Raw genomic sequence first — 19,535 nt, forward strand, 5'->3', positions numbered from 1 at the left:
GGGCCGCGCCCAGGTTCTGGCGAGGGGAGCTGTCCTACGGCTGGAGTTTCAGCTCACGCAGCCCGCTGGCTCCTCCGTGCTCGACGCTGGCTGGCTTGGTGCTGAGGGCGTGGAAACAAGCCTGCTATTATCAGCAGCACACAACAGCGCCGCCGGGTCGGGCCGGGCCGGGCGGGGCTGCGTGCTGCTGACTCAGGACGGTTTTCAGGATTTCATTTAGAAGGGAAGGGCACTCGGAGGGCATATTTATTTATATAAACAAATAAATAAACAAAGCCCTCTCAGAACAGACGCACTGTGAAATGATGAGTGCAGTGCAGTGAGCACAGAGTTAAGGGACTATCTAATCCCAGCCCCTAGTCCTGGGCGTGGAGAGCGTGCGGGAGGAAACATCCATTTTCAGAAACAAAGGCAAACGGAGAACTGACAGTGGCGTCCCACAGGAGGCGTTTCAGGTGGCCCGTATCTACAGGAGCGAGTTTTCTTTATGAAGAAACCATACCGGCCCTACAGGCTTTCAGAGGAGGTGGCACGCTAACGTATGCAGCGTCCAGAGGCGGCCCATGCTAATTTGCGGAGCTCTAGAGGCGGAGAATACTAATATGTAGGGTTTCAGGGGTGGAATTTGCTTAAAAAAAAAAAACCTTCTGGCTTTGTTACTGCACAGCAACCAGCATCAGACATTCAGCACCTTCTAGCACTGACTAAACTGGTTGCCAGAAGCACACCCACACACACACACACACACACACACACACACACACACACACACACACACACACCTGGAAGGTGCGGAGCCACTCCTGCAGACCGGCGGGGGGCTGTATGGAGGTGATGCGACGTCTCTGCTGGCCTTGGCCGTTAGCCGCCCGCAAGTCCCCAAAGGTGTGGGAGTGGTGGGGTACGGGACCAGAGAAGTGAGACTGGGAGAGAGAGAGAGGGAGGAGGGAGGGACGGAGAGGGAAAGAGAGGCAGGTTACTATGGCAATATCCAAACACAACCAATGATTGGTCATCTAAACAGTTTTTCCTGAAAGTCCGATCCCAAAGATATTCCATTCGTACGGTCCCCACAGTTCTCATCAGTTGGCAAAATTTCTAAACACGTTAAACAAATAAATGAATGAAGAAGAACTCTGAGTGGGCTTGAGGTAGTCGGCTTCAGAAGTGTTTCTTAAAATAGCACAATAAATATTGTTTTAAAGGCAGCAGAGAAATCCAGACAATGAGGAGTGAGTAGAGGAGTCTGTGTAGAGATGTGAACCCCAATATAACATGTAGGAAGTTCAGACTCTGAGACAGCACAGTTGGGCCCTGTGAGAATACACAGAGCTCCTGCCAAAGGAGATGAGCATAGCTCACACACTGCATCTCTCTCTCTCTCTCTCACACACACACACAACGTTTCATTTATTCAGTCACAACTTTACATAGCCACAAAAGTTAAAGTGAAACCACTTAGCTGAGAACCGTCAAAGCCTGTTGTTACAGGTAACTTCTCTTATAAACCAATACATAGTGGCTCTCTGCTTTATCCCACTGACTAGGACATTCGTTAGAGAGAATTTACATCTTCATTCTGCAATCTGTAGAGGAATGAATTCATTAATCAATAAGTGCCTTCACTAGAGTGCTGAGGGGTATCTGTGCCTCCCCCCTCTGTAGCCCCATCTCACTCTGTATGGTTGGCCACGCAGCCTGCCTGTGCCTATGCAACAGCAGTCTGTCTTTATCCTGTGCTCAGTTACGCTCAGCTAGTTGGGAGCAGGCAGACTGTGAGAGATTTCACCACAGCCCGCGTCCCCGGGACCATATCCTCAAACCTCCAGGGACACGCAGGCTCAACGCCATAGCAACTAGTGGAACGGCCCTACAGACAACTCAGTGCTGACGCTCCGGCACTTAATGAAGAGAGAGAAGTAGGTGGAGGGGGGGGGAGAGAGGGAGGGAGGGGAGAGAGAGAGAGACAGAGACAGAGAGAGAGGGACGGAGAGAGACAGAGAGAGAGGGAGAGAAATCAGTTTTACTGGGACAAGCAGGAAGCAGCAGAGGCAGATGCTAAACGTGACTTGTCTCACGTTCACAGATCTGCTCACAACTTACTGCTCTACGCCAGAGTCTCACGTTCACAGAACTGCCCACAACTTACTGCTCTACACCAGTCTCACGTTCACAGAACTGCCCACAACTTACTGCTCTACGCCAGAGGCTCACGTTCACAGAACTGCCCACAAGTTACTGCCTCTACGCCAGAGTCTCACGTTCACAGATCTGCTCACAACTTACTGCTCTACACCAGAGTCTCACGTTCACAGAACTGCCCACAACTTACTGCTCTACGCCAGAGTCTCACGTTCACAGAACTGCCCACAACTTACTGCTCTACACCAGTCTCACGTTCTCAGAACTGCCCACAAATTACTGCTCTACGCCAGAGTCTCACGTTCACAGAACTGCCCACAACTTACTGCTCTACACCAGAGTCTCACGTTCACAGATCTGCTCACAACTTACTGCTCTACACCAGAGTCTCACGTTCACAGAACTGCCCACAACTTACTGCTCTACGCCAGAGTCTCACGTTCACAGAACTGCCCACAACTTACTGCTATACACCAGTCTCACCTTCACAGAACTGCTCACAACTTACTGCTCTACGCCAGTCTCACGTTCACAGAAACTGCCCACAACTTACTGCTCTACGCCAGAGTCTCACGTTCACAGAACTGCCCACAACTTACTGCTCTACGCCAGTCTCACGTTCACAGAACTGCCCACAACTTACTGCTCTACGCCAGAGTCTCACGTTCACAGATCTGCCCACAACTTACTGCTCTACACCAGTCTCACGTTCACAGAACTGCCCACAACTTACTGCTCTACGCCAGTCTCACGTTCACAGAACTGCCCACAACTTACTGCTCTACGCCAGAGTCTCACGTTCACAGATCTGCCCACAACTTACTGCTCTACGCCAGAGTCTCACGTTCACAGATCTGCCCACAACTTACTACTCTACACCAGTCTCACGTTCACAGAACTGCCCACAACTTACTGCTCTACGCCAGAGTCTCACGTTCACAGAACTGCCCACAACTTACTGCTCTACACCAGAGTCTCACGTTCACAGATCTGCTCACAACTTACTGCTCTACACCAGTCTCACGTTCACAGAACTGCCCACAACTTACTGCTCTACGCCACAGTCTCACGTTCACAGAACTGCCCACAACTTACTGCTCTACACCAGTCTCACGTTCACAGAACTGCTCACAACTTACTGCTCTACGCCAGTCTCACGTTCACAGAACTGCCCACAACTTACTGCTCTACGCCAGAGTCTCACGTTCACAGAACTGCCCACAACTTACTGCTCTACGCCAGTCTCACGTTCACAGAACTGCCCACAACTTACTGCTCTACGCCAGAGTCTCACGTTCACAGATCTGCCCACAACTTACTGCTCTACACCAGTCTCACGTTCACAGAACTGCCCACAACTTACTGCTCTACACCAGGTCTCACGTTCACAGAACTGCCCACAAACTTACTGCTCTACGCCAGAGTCCTCACGTTCACAGAACTGCCCACAACTTACTGCTCTACGCCAGAGTCTCACGTTCACAGAACTGCCCACAACTTACTGCTCTACGCCAGAGTCTCACGTTCACAGAACTGCCCACAACTTACTGCTCTTACACAGTCTCAAGTTCACAGAACTGCCCACAACTTACTGCTCTACACCAGTCTCACGTTCACAGAACTGCCCACAACTTACTGCTATACACCAGAGGTCTCACGTTCACAGATCTGCTCACAACTTACTGCTCTACACCAGAGTCTCACGTTCACAGATCTGCTCACAACTTACTGCTCTACGCCAGAGTCTCACGTTCACAGATCTGCCCACAACTTACTGCTCTACACCAGTCTCACGTTCACAGATCTGCCTACAACTTACTGCTCTACGCCAGAGTCTCACGTTCACAGATCTGCCCACAACTTAATGCTCTACACCAGTCTCACGTTCACAGATCTGCCCACAACTTACTGCTCTACACCAGCCTCATGTTCACAGATATGCCCACAACTTACTGCTCTACACCAGAGTCTCATGTTCACAGATATGCCCACAACTTACTGCTCTACGCCTGCGTCCTACATGCACAGCTACAGCTGTATCACCAAGCTAACCTCCACTGCTCTGCACAGTCACATGACCTGTCTCATTCACAGAACTGCCCACGCCCCAATGCCCTACACCTGCGTCTCACGCTCTCAGAACTGCCCACGCCCCAATTGCCCTACACCTGCGTCTCACGCTCTCAGAACTGCCACGCCCCAATGCCCTACACCTGCGTCTCACGCTCTCAGAACTGCCCACGCCCCAACGCCCTACACCTGCGTCTCACGCTCTCAGAACTGCCCACGCCCCAACGCCCTACACCTGCGTCTCACGCTCTCAGAACTACCCATGCCCCAATGCCCTACACCTGCGTCTCACGCTCTCAGAACTACCCATGCCCCAATGCCCTACACTCTCCGTCTCACGCTCTCAGAACTACCCACGCCCCAATGCCCTACACCTGCGTCTCATGTTCACAGGAGTGCCACACCCTAAAAGCTCTACACCTGTCTCGCTATGGTAGCACTACACTACACCGGTGTCTTTCACCACAAGCAAACACACCTGGGGAGCGGGTCAAACAGTAGAAGAGGACAAGCAAACACGTCTAACACACATTTTAGCGCGTGACCACACTGCAGCGTAATCGTTTCTCAGTGCTTCCCCAGTTCAAGCATCACGCTGGATTCCCAAACAGCCAACATGAGTGATGAGAGCTGCCGGCGTCTCTGGTGGTGTTTCAGAGTGATGCTGTACCTTGGACACGGCTTTTTCCCTGAAGGGAATGATCGAACCTCAGGGCCATGGTCCAACTTCCTCTTCATCTGCAACACAAAGGAGAGGTAGGCAGAGGGAACGAGAGAGAGACAGAGAGAGAGAGAGAGAGAGAGAGAGAGAGAGATGAGAGAGAGAGAGAGAGAGAGAGAGAGAGAGAGAGAGAGAGAGAAGGGGGGGCACAGTTAGGTTTGGGTTTTTCATTTAAAACGGTACAACAGGGCAGAAAACAGACTAATGGCAAATTATGAATGCACTCATTACCATAGTCAGTAACGGCGGGGGGATGTCTTAGACTTCTCGCCATTGAAAACAAAGGGAATGTTTTTAAAAGCATTTCTAGAGAATCGTTTGGCCTTCTGAACACATTTAAGGGATTTGCCCACTGGAAATTACAAGTGCTACCCACCACATTTTAAATGTAATTTATCTCTGGTCTTAAACAGCCAGAGACAGTTATTCTTCTCAAGGGTTAGAAGAGAAACACAAGAGATCTGGCGTAGGGGGGACCAATGGAACCGACGTCAGCTAGACAGCGAGGTAATTAACACCTAACCTTCTTACAATGAGCCCATCTACCAAAATCCAGACTGTGTGGTGCATATCTAAACATGTTAAAACCCCCCAACCTACAACCACACAATGGTACACTCAGAACTAGCACTTGACCAGCTGGGAACCGTAATAACTGTAAATGGTAACACACAAACATTCTGATGGAGATGGGGTTTAGAAAGTTCCAGAAAAAGAACTTAAAAGGCAAATGAACAAGTGTGAACGGAGAAAAAACACTTGAGTGACTTCACAATGATCACACACGGGTATAGCACACTAGCTCAGTGTCTAGAATCTAGTTTTGTTTAAGAATGCTGGGTGTCATCTGGCTTTTTACCCATATTACCCTATATATCTTCACTTTGAGTCTGGGTGTCTGATATTGAGTAGTGGGAGGAGACACAGCTATCTACAAGTGAGGATTATGGACTAGGTCTCCAAAATTGAAAGCAAGCAGTCAGGTTTATCAGGCTGGTAGACTTTTGAAAAGACAGGCTCTTTTGAATGGGCTGCTCAGGACAGACATGCAGGCAGACGTGTGCGCGCGCACACACACACACACACACACACACACACACACACACAGAGGTGACATCTGAGTGAACTCACAAAAAGCAATGGTGAGCAATGGGTTTTTTTATGCTGGCGTGAGATTAAAAAATAAATAAATAACTTGATTTATATCGGTACTGAGGGGAAAATGGAGCAAACCTATTCTTTACTGGCCTCTTTATTCACACCCCCCCCCCCCCCCCCCCCCCACCACACACACACACACACACACACACACACACTAACAGAGATGGCCCTCTTTTTTTGTGCATACTTGGTGCCTGGTTACTGAGCATCTCTTTGGAAAACAAAGGTTCAGTGTCCTCACACTGAGGTCCTAATGCACATTTGAATAAAACTATTTTTAGGGGCATACAGTCTCTAAAATGGGTCTGTACTATAGGCGAATTAGAACTGGCCTTTTCAGGAAGCCAACAGGAACAGGCTCTCACAATAGGAGCCCTTTGTGCATTGAACATTGGTTTTAAAGTCGCAAGGATGTTGACAAAAATCAGATGAACAAGAGTAATGACTAATTCGTACACACACATGCGTGTACGTGCATGCAAACATTTTTTATGACTTGCATTAACTTTAGTTCTTTCCCATACACCACACAGATTAATGACACGAGTCCAGAGTCCACAAATGGTCTACTGCTCTTACCCGTTCAACAACACACACACACACACACACACACACACACACACACACACACACACACACACACACACACACACACACACTCCGTTGACATGGTTTAGGCTCCATCTTTCTGCGAGCACTGCTGCTACAATGAGATGGACTCCATTCACTCACGAAATAGCCGCTGGGGTTCTGATTAAGACAAACTCATGCTGTGAACACAGCATGAACAGACACGACCACGAGCGGAGCGAATCATCCACGAACGGATCATCAATCTAGCAATCGATATCGCAATAAGGTGACCGACTTGGAAGTGACTGTGTGCATGAAGGATTCAACGGTGGGGTTTGGACGTGGGATTACTGCAGTCACCGCCAACATCCATAAGAACATGTTTCCAATCCAGATGAAAACAGCGTGCAGCTGTGTGGCCTTTATGTACATTCTTCAGTGTGAACGCAGGAGTTATGGGACGCATATGTTATGTCTTTGTGTAAAACAGCCCGTGTAGTGCTTTCAGGGAAGTGTGATCTCGGAGAATCAGCAGTTTGGGAAGTGTACAAACACAAACCCTAAAACACTATATACTACACTAAAACACTATATACTACACTAAAACACTATATACTACACACTCTGCATGTACTCACACACACCGAGTTAGGAAGTTAAAAGTAGACACGTAGAATTAGGGATGTGCGTATCTGCTGTCACACACACACACACACACACACACACACACACACACACACACACAGAACAGGGAATAAATCCCCCCCCCCCCCCCAAATATTTAGTGCACCTGTCAAATTAACCTCGGCCCTGAAGAGCAGCCCAGTCTGAGTGAGTGGAGTTAGCACAGTTACAGTTAGCAGAGTCCAGCCCTGGTTCACCACAAACACAGGTACTGTTAGGAGACACCATGCTGTGGCTTTACCACAAAGGCCCTCAGGCCTCTCTCTCTCTCCCTCCCTCTCTCCCTCCCTCCCTCCCTCCCCGTCCGTACAGTCACACAACGGCTCTTTATTCCTTGACATCTTGAGAATAAAAACAATGTAACGTGTGTCAGAGTAATGGTTTCGCTATAGGGCCAGCGAACAGATCTGTGCTTAGTGTGTTGACCTTTACAGCATTGTTTGTCCACACGTGTAATGATGTCTAACTAACAAGTGATTACGTTCTCTTAACTGTGACTGTGTTTGGGGCAGCTGGTAGCATGAAGAAACAAACAGCAGCACAAGTTCTTTCCTGCTGCATTACGGGCCAAGTATATATATATATGTGGCTGTGCTAGGGGCTGCTGTGCTCTGCACTCGTGGGGCAGCTGCTGAGTGAGTCAGGTGTGTGCAGGTATGTGAAGCTCCTCTCAGGTGTGGAAGGTAAGCTGCCCTCACAAGTGGAACCAGGAGCTCGATAACATCCACAAGAAAGGGAGAAGAGGCATGTGGAGAATGTATGGCTGGAAAAACTAATATTATAACCCCGACAGCAGTGCGTTCTATCTACTGGTTACTCCCTCCCTGGATCAAGCACCAGGGCCCGGAGCAGCCCCGATTACACATCTCTTCAAATCATCAGTCCTGCACAACAATGTTACTCTGGCAAAATATGCACCTATAAAACGGTTTGTTGTTTGGATGTTATAAAATGAATAATAGTAAAAGTAATAATCAAAAAACGCAGTAAGGCAAAAGAACATACTGATCAAGTATCTAACGACCAACTCAGTCTCAATAATTCAGCAAAGATTTGCTGTCTGGCAGTCAAACTCAAGGTAATTTGGGCCTAAATTTTGATGTGGGAAAAAATGAAGTGTATATATATATATATATATATATATATATATATATATATATATATATATATATATATATATACCTCCCACGTGAGTACTGAGCGCGTAGACCTACTAACACCTCTAACTACCAATACTTATTGTGGCGTTTCCCCTCCATGGTGCCTCAACAGGACTCATTAGGAAGGAAGCCCCTTCACGTGGACGTTACTCAACACGCGCACTGCTGCCATCACAGACGCGCCGGAGACTGCAGCACGCGCCCACCGGGGCGGTGTGTGTGTTCACCACAGATTCCCTCTCTCATTCGGACGTTTTTAAACGAGGTTCAGGCGCCGACGCTGCGACACAAGTCGCTTACACTTCGCATGACGAAAATGAACGAGACGGTGAGTCGCTCGGCGGAGAATCAGGGCACACACCCTTCAACACGCAGGAGAAACACCCCACACGTTCAACAGGACGTCCAGTCTTACTAACAACACGCCCACGCGTCCACAAAACCATCTCACCCTGTTTTAATTACACGATTATGCCTAGTCATACACTAACAGTGCATGCGCAGAGTGTGTGTGTGTGTGTGTGCGCACCGAACTGCTAGAAGACTCTGCACACACAACATTAAACCAAACTGAATGTTAAGCAGGTACAAATGATTTGCCGCAATGGAGGATCCCGGGTTTGTGTGTCCGGGAGCTGCTGTACTGTTGCGTTTGCAGCCTCCACAAACGGGCAGCGCCGTAACGCGTTAAATCATCCACTCCCCGCGTCCCCCTCGAGCCCGGGGTGATCAAACGCCGACGGGGCTGCGCGCGACGCCGTGATGCCGCTGCGCGCGCGGTGAGCGCGAGCGCAGGTGCAGCTGCGGCGCTGCGATGGGCAAGAATAACACAGAAATAACAGCGCGCGCGCCAGCTCGCGCTCTTCAAATCCTCTGTATTTTACAAACGGCATATCAAAACACATTTTATTCTTTCCGTTCCGTTAATGAACGTGCGTCGGAGCACATTTAGTCGGAGATGCCCCTGCCACGCCTCATAAAAGTAAAGGGGGTCGTAATAACGGAAAATCCCGACGACCGTCGTGGTAACGAGTATCACACAAGGTGATTGGCTGGCCTCCGCCGCGGTCAGTGGGACCGTGTTTCCCCGCAGTGGCCGCAACGTTCACGTCCGTCACCGCTCCGTCTCTCACGGACACACGACGTAGCGCGGACGCCTAGTGAACACAGGAGCGGACACCCCCGCGAGATGCTCGTGTGTGTTAATGCAGCAAATACACCGGCTCGTCCTACTCACTTTATAGAAAATCATCTTTAAGGTGCCGTAAAATCCCATGGTTGTAATCCGGTGTGTTCCTCCGCAGCTAGTGGGTCGGGTCCAGAGATCTCTGTTCGTCAAGCGCGACCTGCGTGTGCTCAGGTGGATCCAGAACCGCCTCTGATGTGGACATGCTCGTCCATGTACGTCACAGGACGTCCGCGCGTGCGGCGGAACCCGGGGAAGTGGAGCCCGGCGTCACCGAACCTGGATCAGCACGCGAGTGAAAGGATCCGCGCTCGCTCGCCCCGCTCACCGTCCCCGCAAGCCCGCGAGAGAATAAGGAGGCGAGAGAGACGGGGCGAGGGTAAAAAACAGGAGAGATAGAGAGAAGGGAGGGGAGAGAGAGAGAGAGAGAGAGAGAGAGAGAGAGGGGAGGGAGGGGTGAGGAGGCGCGAGGAAGCGGAGGGCCCTGCCCTCTTTCGGGCGTTCCCGATACTGCCTGGCTGCACGAGGCGGATTACATATTCCCCGGCGCTGGAGTGGCGCGAGGCGCAGAGCATCAAACGGGAGGAACGGAGCGCAGGAAGCGGCTGCACGCGCGCGCGAACTGCGAGAGAATGCGGGCGTCGTGCACAAACGGGCCCGGGCGCTTCCTACACTTGTTGCGGTCGCCGAACACGTTGCATGTGAATATAGAGCCACACCCCCCCCCCCCGTTATTTCCCCATGGCCGAGCATGCGGTATTTCTCACCCGGGGCCGCTTTGTGTGAGCACTGCATAATTAGAGATCATCCGAGAACATCCGTATTGTAATTGGACTAACGATAAAAATGTAAAAACTCACTAAACCTTCACCAAGGACGCTTCTTTTATCTCAAGCCGCATTGTAGAAAAGTGCACGTGTGCCCTGCATATTTTAAATATTTACGAATGTGAAAGGAGAGGTCATTCCTGAAAACCATCAGAGACCAAAGTACATGACCTGAAAACAGGGCGTCAACGCACTGAAGTACAGAGAGTGTGCTCTTCTCCCAGAGTGCAGTATACATAAGAAAAACAGCCAAACTACTTCATTATGATGGACAACAATCAAAAAATAAGATTGTTCATTGTCATCAGCTTGGATGAAACTAGATTTTTTTTTTTTGGTTAAACGAATGAGGGACAACCTCTCTCCGGACATGTCGGGACATCTCCCCAAACTCACAGGCCTCCAGGCAGCAAAAACACACTCCCAGAAGCTCCTGGTCTCCAGACATGCAGGCAGAGATCCGACGGTCACTATAACTTCTCATTTCATTCTTTTTGTTATGACTAATTTTCGCCTTTTGAGCTCCCGTGCTACCGAACACTTTAAAAATGATGGTGGCGTTGTTTGTCTGGAAACAATGCACCCTGAAGTAACCTCGTAATGAAGCTACATCCAGCTCCAAGTTTCAGTCTACAGTATCAGTCAGTTCCCACTGAGTTCAAAGTCATCAGAGCGTGAAACAGATCTGTTGTGTTGACAGTAAAGCGAGACTGCATAGCCAGTGAAGCTAATGAGAACTATTATCCCCACACAATGGACTTTAGAAGGCGGGGCAGGTTTTACACAGGTGACAGATTTCACAAATCTCCCAGTAACCGAACTGCTGATTGGGCGATCGGGTGTGAAAGATTTTGGATTAGTCAACTGTACGGAGTAGCAAAGCGGAGTTCTGACACCTCATTTACATATTCAGCACCTCTCGATGATCCTGGCAGAAACAAGAGGATAATCTGGGGTGATGTAAACAGAATAAACAAACCTAACCGGGGTTAGTACTGGTGTGAGAAGACTCATCAAAGTCTCATCAGGCCAAATGAAACCTGCAAATGATCAGGTAAGTGCCAGCAAATGTGATCTCTACCATTGGTTTGACAGCATTCATTACACACAAATAAATCAGGAAAAGAAGCGAGCGCATACAGTATTCAGGAGCGGAACGATCACTGTGGAATATCAAACACTTTATTGAGTGTGAAGGGCTGAACGCTCCCAACACATTTAGCTTGTCTGTGGAAGCATCTAGATGTGCTGGAAAAGATGAAATTAAGATTTATACTCATTACAAGTTCTCTTTTTCTCTTATTTGCACACAAATGTGAAATACTTTGAGTTTCATTTTAAAATGTATTAAAAGCGCTGCCCCCTTGGATAAAATGACAACTATAGTATCATTAGTAGCACCGTTTCAGTAGTAGTACCACTACTGGAACTGTTAGTAGTTGTACTTTCAGTGCGTGAACACTACAGACTCGAGGTTGATCTGTGCACTGGGTAGAATTAAACCTGAGCTCATGTACAGCTAGTGCATGTTCAAACAGAGCAGCATATCAACCAGTGAATCCAGGCCTCCCGGTGCTGTAGCTCTCTCTACTCTCAGCCGTCTAACACAGGTGAAACGTGCACGGTGCATGTACCAAACACAAAAGAACAGAGCAGTGGGTTTGTGTAAATCACACACTGTCCTGCACGTGGTGTTCTGATGGAAGTGTTCAGTGGTGCAGCACCAGAGTGTGTCTCACCCCGCTCTCTAAAGAGCACCACCACAATGACTTACTGCTGCCCGCTGTTAGGGGCAAAATTGCACCTGTCACAAGTTTCCAGGCAATCCGTTGATGAATAGTCTGCATCTCCTCTTCATCACCATTGGGTGTGTGTGTGTGTGTGTGTGGGGACATGTGGCAGGCGACGAGAGGCACTGAGAGCTCGTGATGACCCCAGCCTTGGGAAGGAACCCCCGAACACGGCCACCTTGAGACCACCAGCCATAAGTGAATCAAGACAGGTTCCAAACTGAAAGTACAGGTTGGAGGTGTCTCCTTTCTGAAGGATGTTTCAATATTCAGTAGTTCAGCCACTGCATTTGGTAGGAGCAACTCTGTGTGCTTATATATAAAAAAGTGTATAGGTGAAATGACGAGGTCCTGACTCATCTTCTGTTTTTCTCTTCTGTCTGTACATTGCCGTGGCAACCTCTAAATGAATGTGTGTGCGCGCGTATGTCAGAGGGGCCCAGCGGGACTTTTGTGTGTGTGTGTGTGTGTGTGTGTGTGTGTGTGTGTGTGTGTGTGTGTGTGTCTAGTTCTTTCTCTCGCCTTCCACAGACAAAAACCCGGGCAAACTTTACACAGCCAGAGGAATGCATGGCATGTGAGAGGTCCCTGTCGGTTGAGTCCAAAGAGCCTCCCTCAGATGAGAGGTTAGCCCACACACACACACACACACACACACACATCCCAAAGCAGGTGTTCCTCATGGAAAACCAGACGAACACTGCTCTTACTAACTCATAGTTAAGAGAGATGTGCCGTTGGGATGAAAGGAATGTGGCTCCGTCTTAGTGCTGGCTAAATGAGGGCCACAGTAGTCCTGCACTGTGGCAGTGACAATGTTCCTATCACGTGCTGAAATGGGGGGAAACTGCGATGAACACAGTTTTCTGAACCTTTAACCCCCCCCACCCTAGTGATAGGGAGCTGAGCAGAGTGAGAGGTGGAGGCTGTGCTCTGTGGACTGGGTCCTCCATGGGGCTTCTTATCGCCTTGGTCCCAGTTAGCGTCCAGGAAGGATGTCGGGGAGGCTGGGACACATTCCTGTCCAGCACACAGATGACCCAGGGGGGGGTTAACGAATGGGGTGGGGGTGGGAGGGGTTAACGATTTCGGCCTCTGCTCAGCGTGGCCCTCCAAGCACAATGTTACCATCTGCTCTCACCCCCGATTAGCGATTAGACCTGGACGTATAGCCTACAGCTCGACTGCAAACCAGCGCTCCATCATGTCTGACTGGGGGGGCGGGGTTAGAAGCGGAAACCCCTCCCACGCGCGTCTGGCCTCTCACGGACGCATGGATAATGAGGGAGAATGATGCATGGAGACGCTGGGATTCGCCGTCCAATTTGTGTGGCAAACAAACAATAACGGCGCTGGCTAAATTGAGCCCAGATGGGTGCAGGAGCGGAACAGTGCCGGGAAATTACGCTCTTAATATCGGAGAGGATCCATTAACCAGAGCCGGAGATTCAAACCCAGAACGCAGGGCGATGTCTGGGAGACGTCTGTGATAGGGCAGCACTGAGGTTTAACAGCTGGGAGAGCGAGCATACAGCGATTACTATAGCGGTTCCCCGAGGAAATGAGGAGCCAGACACGCTAGCGGTATGATGTTGCCAACATTGAGACCTCTGCTGCTGCTAACAGTGAAGAGATGGGAGTGCGGGTGAGGGACCGTGTTCAAACTCTAACAAGAGAAGACAAATGCGAAAGGCTGCATCTCGTGCCCATTAAACGTCAACACTTTAAAAGCAAAACCATCGTACATTCAGATTAACAGGACACACACATACAGGCCAATGAGATAATGATATAAACTACCATGGCTGAAGTAATACTGTTTTTTTTAGGTTGTTTATCCTGCTGCAAAATCTAAACAGGACTTTTAATTTGTCCAGTGACAGTGGAAGGTCAGTTTTTATGTTACCAGACAGAGTCACTTCCTGTTGTAAAAATTCAGGCCTCAACCTGCCTTCAAAATACAACCAATTAGGATCTGAAGGAGGGAGCCGGCGATGCTCTGACAAAAACAAACAACCTCCCCAATAAGCACTAAACTGATGAATTAATGATGCACTACAGAGACAGAATGACATGAGCTATTATCACACACACACACACACACACACACACACACACACACACACACACACACACACACACACACAGAAACCGAAACCCTCAAATTGATTAAAAGGGTCATATTAAAATGTTGTTTACAGAAAGACTGGGCAGAGAGCCACAAGCATCCATTTCCCTGATATGAGGTCAGTTTGGTGCTTTGTCTTATGAGTAGATATAAAGAAGCTTCTCCCTCGAAGCCTGAGCACCAGTACTGTTCATCCTGACCCTTGTCAACACACACACACACACACACACACACACACACACACACACACACAGGGACAGGTACGTGTGTCTTCCAAGAGGCTTCGGTGATGAGGGCTTCACATGTACCAGGTGGGGATACTAGTGGGGAGTGGGCAGGTAGGCCCTCTGACCTCCGACCTCCGCGCTGCACTGTGCCGACAGTGGCGCATTTGCAGAACGTTAAAGAGGCAGAACACGTTCAAACACCTGACCCACTACCACAGAACCAAAGAGGCGTCTCTTCAAAGCCCAACTGACCTTCAGGGAAAGAGTGAAGTTCACAATGGAAGGTCTCTAACCTACTCTGGTTTCATCTACGTTCTCACATTAGCTTTCAAAGTGTGTGTATTTGTGTGTGTGTGTGTGCGTGCGTGCATGCATTCAGGTGTGCATGTGCACATTTGCATACACAAAGACACACTAAGCATTTTAGAGAACAATACCTAGTCAGACAGGTATGTTCTAAACAGTGCTCATAATACAGCTCATAAATCATACCCAACTATAACCGCATCTACACGCAAAGTCTGTACAAGAGGCCATTTCAAGATTTGAAGGTGCTGCTTTGGGGATAGACAATGTCTCTGTAAATGTCTAATGCATAAAATCAGATGATTAGATATAGCATGAAACGGTTTACATACTTCTAGGGCTCTTAAGACTGAAAAAGCTTTAAACAGAGGCAATACATTTGATAGCTAGGCCTATATAATGTAATGTTTGATTGTTTTTATTTGAAGCCTTCTTGTGATTTTCTAAGTGATGCTTCTGAGTGTTCTGGGAAGTGGACTCATGAAAGTGGCCAACGGAGCATGCTCAGTCCGGACCTGGCAAATAGGTCCACCCAGATTGTTCTGATCTACCCCGAAGTCGTGTGTGTTTAAGGCCATTTGGTGAGACAGGAAATCTGCTATTCATTTTCTGTATTCAGCCTCCAAAAAAAAAAAAAAGTTTATTTTTTAAAATTAATTAAATCCTTTTTTTCTTGCAGCACATTCAAATTATTATTCAGAAAGTTCCTACTTAAGCACATCTGCTTCCTTCCTCTCTAGTGGGGTGTGTGTGTGTGTGTGTGTGTGTGTGTGGGCCCATCGGTGATTCAGCAGTGCAGGTACTGCTTGACTGTCCCATCTTCTATCATGGACACCCATCTCATTAGACATTGACCTTTACAGCATAGTCTGTGCACTCAGTGATGCACTGACATCATATCACACTGGCTGTTTGTGCAGTTTGAAGATGGATATCGGCAGAAAGGGTCCAACACTCTCACCCTCATGCTGACAAATGCGCACACACACACACACACACTAATGTGCACTACAGGAACACACACATGTTCACACACACGCTCACACTAGAAAGTAGCACACTGATAAAAATAGGCCCAAATTACAGCTTGAGCTCAACCAACAATGCAGTAACGTGCATTCTGGTGGTGGAGGGGACGACCAAAGGAGACAGCGAGAGGCTTTGGGTTGAACACACACACACACACACACACACACACACACACACACACACACCAAACCAAGACCGACACCAGAGACCCTGGAGTGTGTGGTCCTCTGGGGTGGGGGTGTTGGGGATGTTACCGTGCTGGAGGGGTTCGGTGATTAGACTCTTACACACATTCACCCCTGTTTCAGCTCCTGGGAAACGAGATAAGACAACTGGGATTGAATAAGCGGATGCGTCTGAGGCTAAAATTTAATTTTAGGTTGAGTGCTGGGTTTGTTCATATTTTAGAGGCACTGACACAAACTAGTGAACGTAAGTAAGTGTGTGTGTGTGTGTGTGTGTGTGTAACTGACAGAGCAGAGCTCAGAAGACACAGGGAGGGGTTAGGGGAAGCTGTGTGAAGCAGAACACTGAGGCTGTTGAGACTGCAGCTTTATACACAGTGTGAACAGGCGAGGCTAAGAGATCTCATGGAAAAATAAACTCTGGAGAAGCGCGCACACACACACACACACACACACACACACACACACACACACACACACACACACACACACACACACACACACACACACACACACACACACAGGGACCAAGAGAAGATTAAAGGGAGGGGTTGTGAGTGAGAATGATAGTGTAGATGAGATCAAGGCCATTAATCAATAATATTCTTTACTCCTACACATCAACAGTTATCAGAAATATTCCTGCTTTTTAATACTTAATAAAATAACTAGGTAGTGAAGGTATTATAAATCCAAAAACTGGATTTTTGCGTATGCTCCGATATCCAACTTTAAAGAGTGCAGATACAAGAGTGTGTCTGGGACAGAGGGGGCCACATGCTCGGTGTTCAAGGCGGTGACGCGCGCCCCACTAACAAAAGCAGGGGCCTTTACAGCAGGTGTCGTGCGCACTCACAAGTGTGTGTGAAACACCGGTTCTTCCTCCTCACAGGGCATGTTGGGACTTGTTACTGGCCACACTGGGGGCTCCTCTTCAAACCAACCCCCCCCCCCCCCCCCGTCTGATTGGAGCTCCGTACTGGAGTTTCTGGGGCCAGCGGGAATCCTTTGGTGTCCTTAGACTAAGAACCTGCAGGACCTCACTGCTGATCCCAGATCAGTGACCCTCTGTCCATATTAAGCCTGTTGTTACTGTGAGGAGAAACCACAAGACTGATCTTGGGTCTGCGTTCAAGTACCAGAGTAACGGTACACAAGTGGGGGATTTGAGAGAGGGAGCCTGGTGTGGTCAGTGGTGGAGAAGGCAAGAGAGGCTGCATAAATGAAAGCAGATGGAGAGAGAAGAAAGTGAGAGATAAGAAAGGGTCTGTATCCCGATCTTTGTGTTTGGGTTGGTGGTTCTGTGAAGTGGAGATGATGTAATGCAAAAGCAATGGCGCCCGTATGGGGAGAGAAGAGAGAAGACATAACACCCTCGCATCAAACTCCTGGAGCTATTACTGTGTGTGTGTGTGTGTGTGTGTGTGTGTGTGTGGACCACCAGCACTGCCCTGCAGACTCTGGCGTAGCCCTCACACGCCTGTCACACGTGCTTGACCCTGGCTGTGCAGAGCTGAGGGCTCCGGGTTTTACCCCGAGGATGCGAGGTTTACCTCGGCGGGGCAGCCCGTGTTTCCCCCTCAGTCCTCTCTCCCACAACCACTTTACGGAAGCAGCGCAGACGAGTGGTTCTAAACATAGCAGCTGAGGCATCAGATTCAATCAAATTATGGAGTCTACAGATATATAGGTTACGGGCTGCTAACCACACACAAACAACACAGTCATCACTGACGGGCGGAGGAGAGGAGGAGGAGGAGGAGGGGGAGGCCCCGGGGGCGAGGAAGAGCTCTCCGCCTGTCTGTGTGTGAGGCCCGAGGCGGAATGGAGGCCGGGGACTGGTCCAGAGGTGGAGAGGCGGTGGACGTCTGGGGCGCGGCAGCTGCTGTGGTGTGGTCGGCCCCGCACACGGGGGAGATGGTTTGGCTCAAGTACGTTGGACTCTGCCCCTGTGGGAAGACTCCAGGCAGCACCATGTGACAGATCTTCCGGGAGGATCCCTCACACTCACTGTGTGTTCAGGCTCGGTCAGAGCTCACGGTGTGTTCAGGCTCGGTCAGAGCTCACGGTGTGTTCAGGCTCGGTCAGAGCTCACGGTGTGTTCAGGCTCGGTCAGAGCTCACGGTGTATTCAGGCTCAACTAGAGCTCAGTGTGTTCAGGCTCAGTTAAAGATCATACAGGGTACTTCCACAGGTAGAAGACACACAGCGTCTCTGGGGCAGCGTTAGCTGGCCACGCCCACACAGATTTTCAAGTGATTTGAAAAGGCAGTCATGTGAGTGGAGAGACCAAGGTTGAAGGAGTAAACCTTCCTCTCAGACTGAGGAAGCTTCACCTTAGTCAAAGCAGCAATGGCGACGGACTGAAGAGAGGCGTGGCAGAAAGGCGCTCACACACACACACACACACACACACACACACACACACACACACACAGACAGACAGACAGACAGAGGGAGAGTGATAGACAGACAGACAAAGGAGAACCAGAGCCAGAGAGAGAACGAGTGCTAAACAAACACAGAAAGACAGAGTAGCACAGAGAAACAGAACAAACAGTGACAGTGACTAAATGGAAAAGAGTAAAGAATGGGGTGAAGAGAAAAAGGGCAGGGATGTGTGTGTGTGTGAGAGAGGGAGAGAGAGAGAGAGAGAGAGAGAGAGAGAGATGGAGGGAGAGAGCACCAGGCCATTCCTCAGGTGGGTGTGGGTAAAGAGAGCCCAGCGGGCACGTCTGTCAGCCCTCGAGGAAGCAACAGGGCAAAGAATGTAGGCTAGAGGGAGGGAAAGAGGGGAACAGGAGGAGGGAGGGAGAGATGGAGGCAAAGAAAGAGAGGGAGGGACAGAAGAACAGAAGGGGGGGGGGGGGGTGTTGCGCCAGGCTGCGTATCTGTGAAACTCATCACACCTGATAGACAGAGCAATCACTGTCACGGAGGATGACACCATGCCCGTGCTGCACCCTACGGTGTCCACAAAGGGTCATTCCACGGTCAAGGTCTTCAGACAATAAGCAGTCCCAGCTGGCCGCCTCAAACCTAGCTGCGTGTGGTCCCAGGAATAGGGGTTTGAGAGCATCAGGGGGACCAAAGGGGGCGGGGCTGAACCCTGCTGCTCCCTTCTTGGATTCTCATTGGTCCCTTCTGCCACTAGAATAAGAACAATCTTCTGTAGAGACTTGAGAACAAAGGTTAGACCAAAGGCAGGGATGAGTCACTAACGGTCACTGCCCTAAGTGGCCATGTCAAACAGTGGCCTAAATGCATTAAACTCACTGCCCGCCTTTCCTCTGATCTCAGAGTTGCGTTGGGGAGACAGAGGCAGAAGCTTGTTCCACAACCTCAG

At 49.4% G+C, this 19,535-nt stretch overlaps 1 protein-coding gene across 1 annotated transcript in view; it reads right to left on the reverse strand.

Annotated features, from left to right (window-relative positions):
- The window catches only part of fbxw7 (F-box and WD repeat domain containing 7), a 136,123-nt gene that overhangs the window by 22,705 nt on the left and 93,883 nt on the right, over nt 1-19,535 (reverse strand). The window contains 3 exon segments of the mRNA XM_076996920.1: nt 783-889; nt 892-923; nt 4,883-4,950. Of these exon segments, the coding sequence (XP_076853035.1) occupies nt 783-889; nt 892-923; nt 4,883-4,950 (207 nt within the window).

The sequence above is a fragment of the Brachyhypopomus gauderio genome, chromosome 1 (genome assembly GCF_052324685.1).
Source record: "Brachyhypopomus gauderio isolate BG-103 chromosome 1, BGAUD_0.2, whole genome shotgun sequence".
NCBI classification, from domain to species: domain Eukaryota; kingdom Metazoa; phylum Chordata; class Actinopteri; order Gymnotiformes; family Hypopomidae; genus Brachyhypopomus; species Brachyhypopomus gauderio.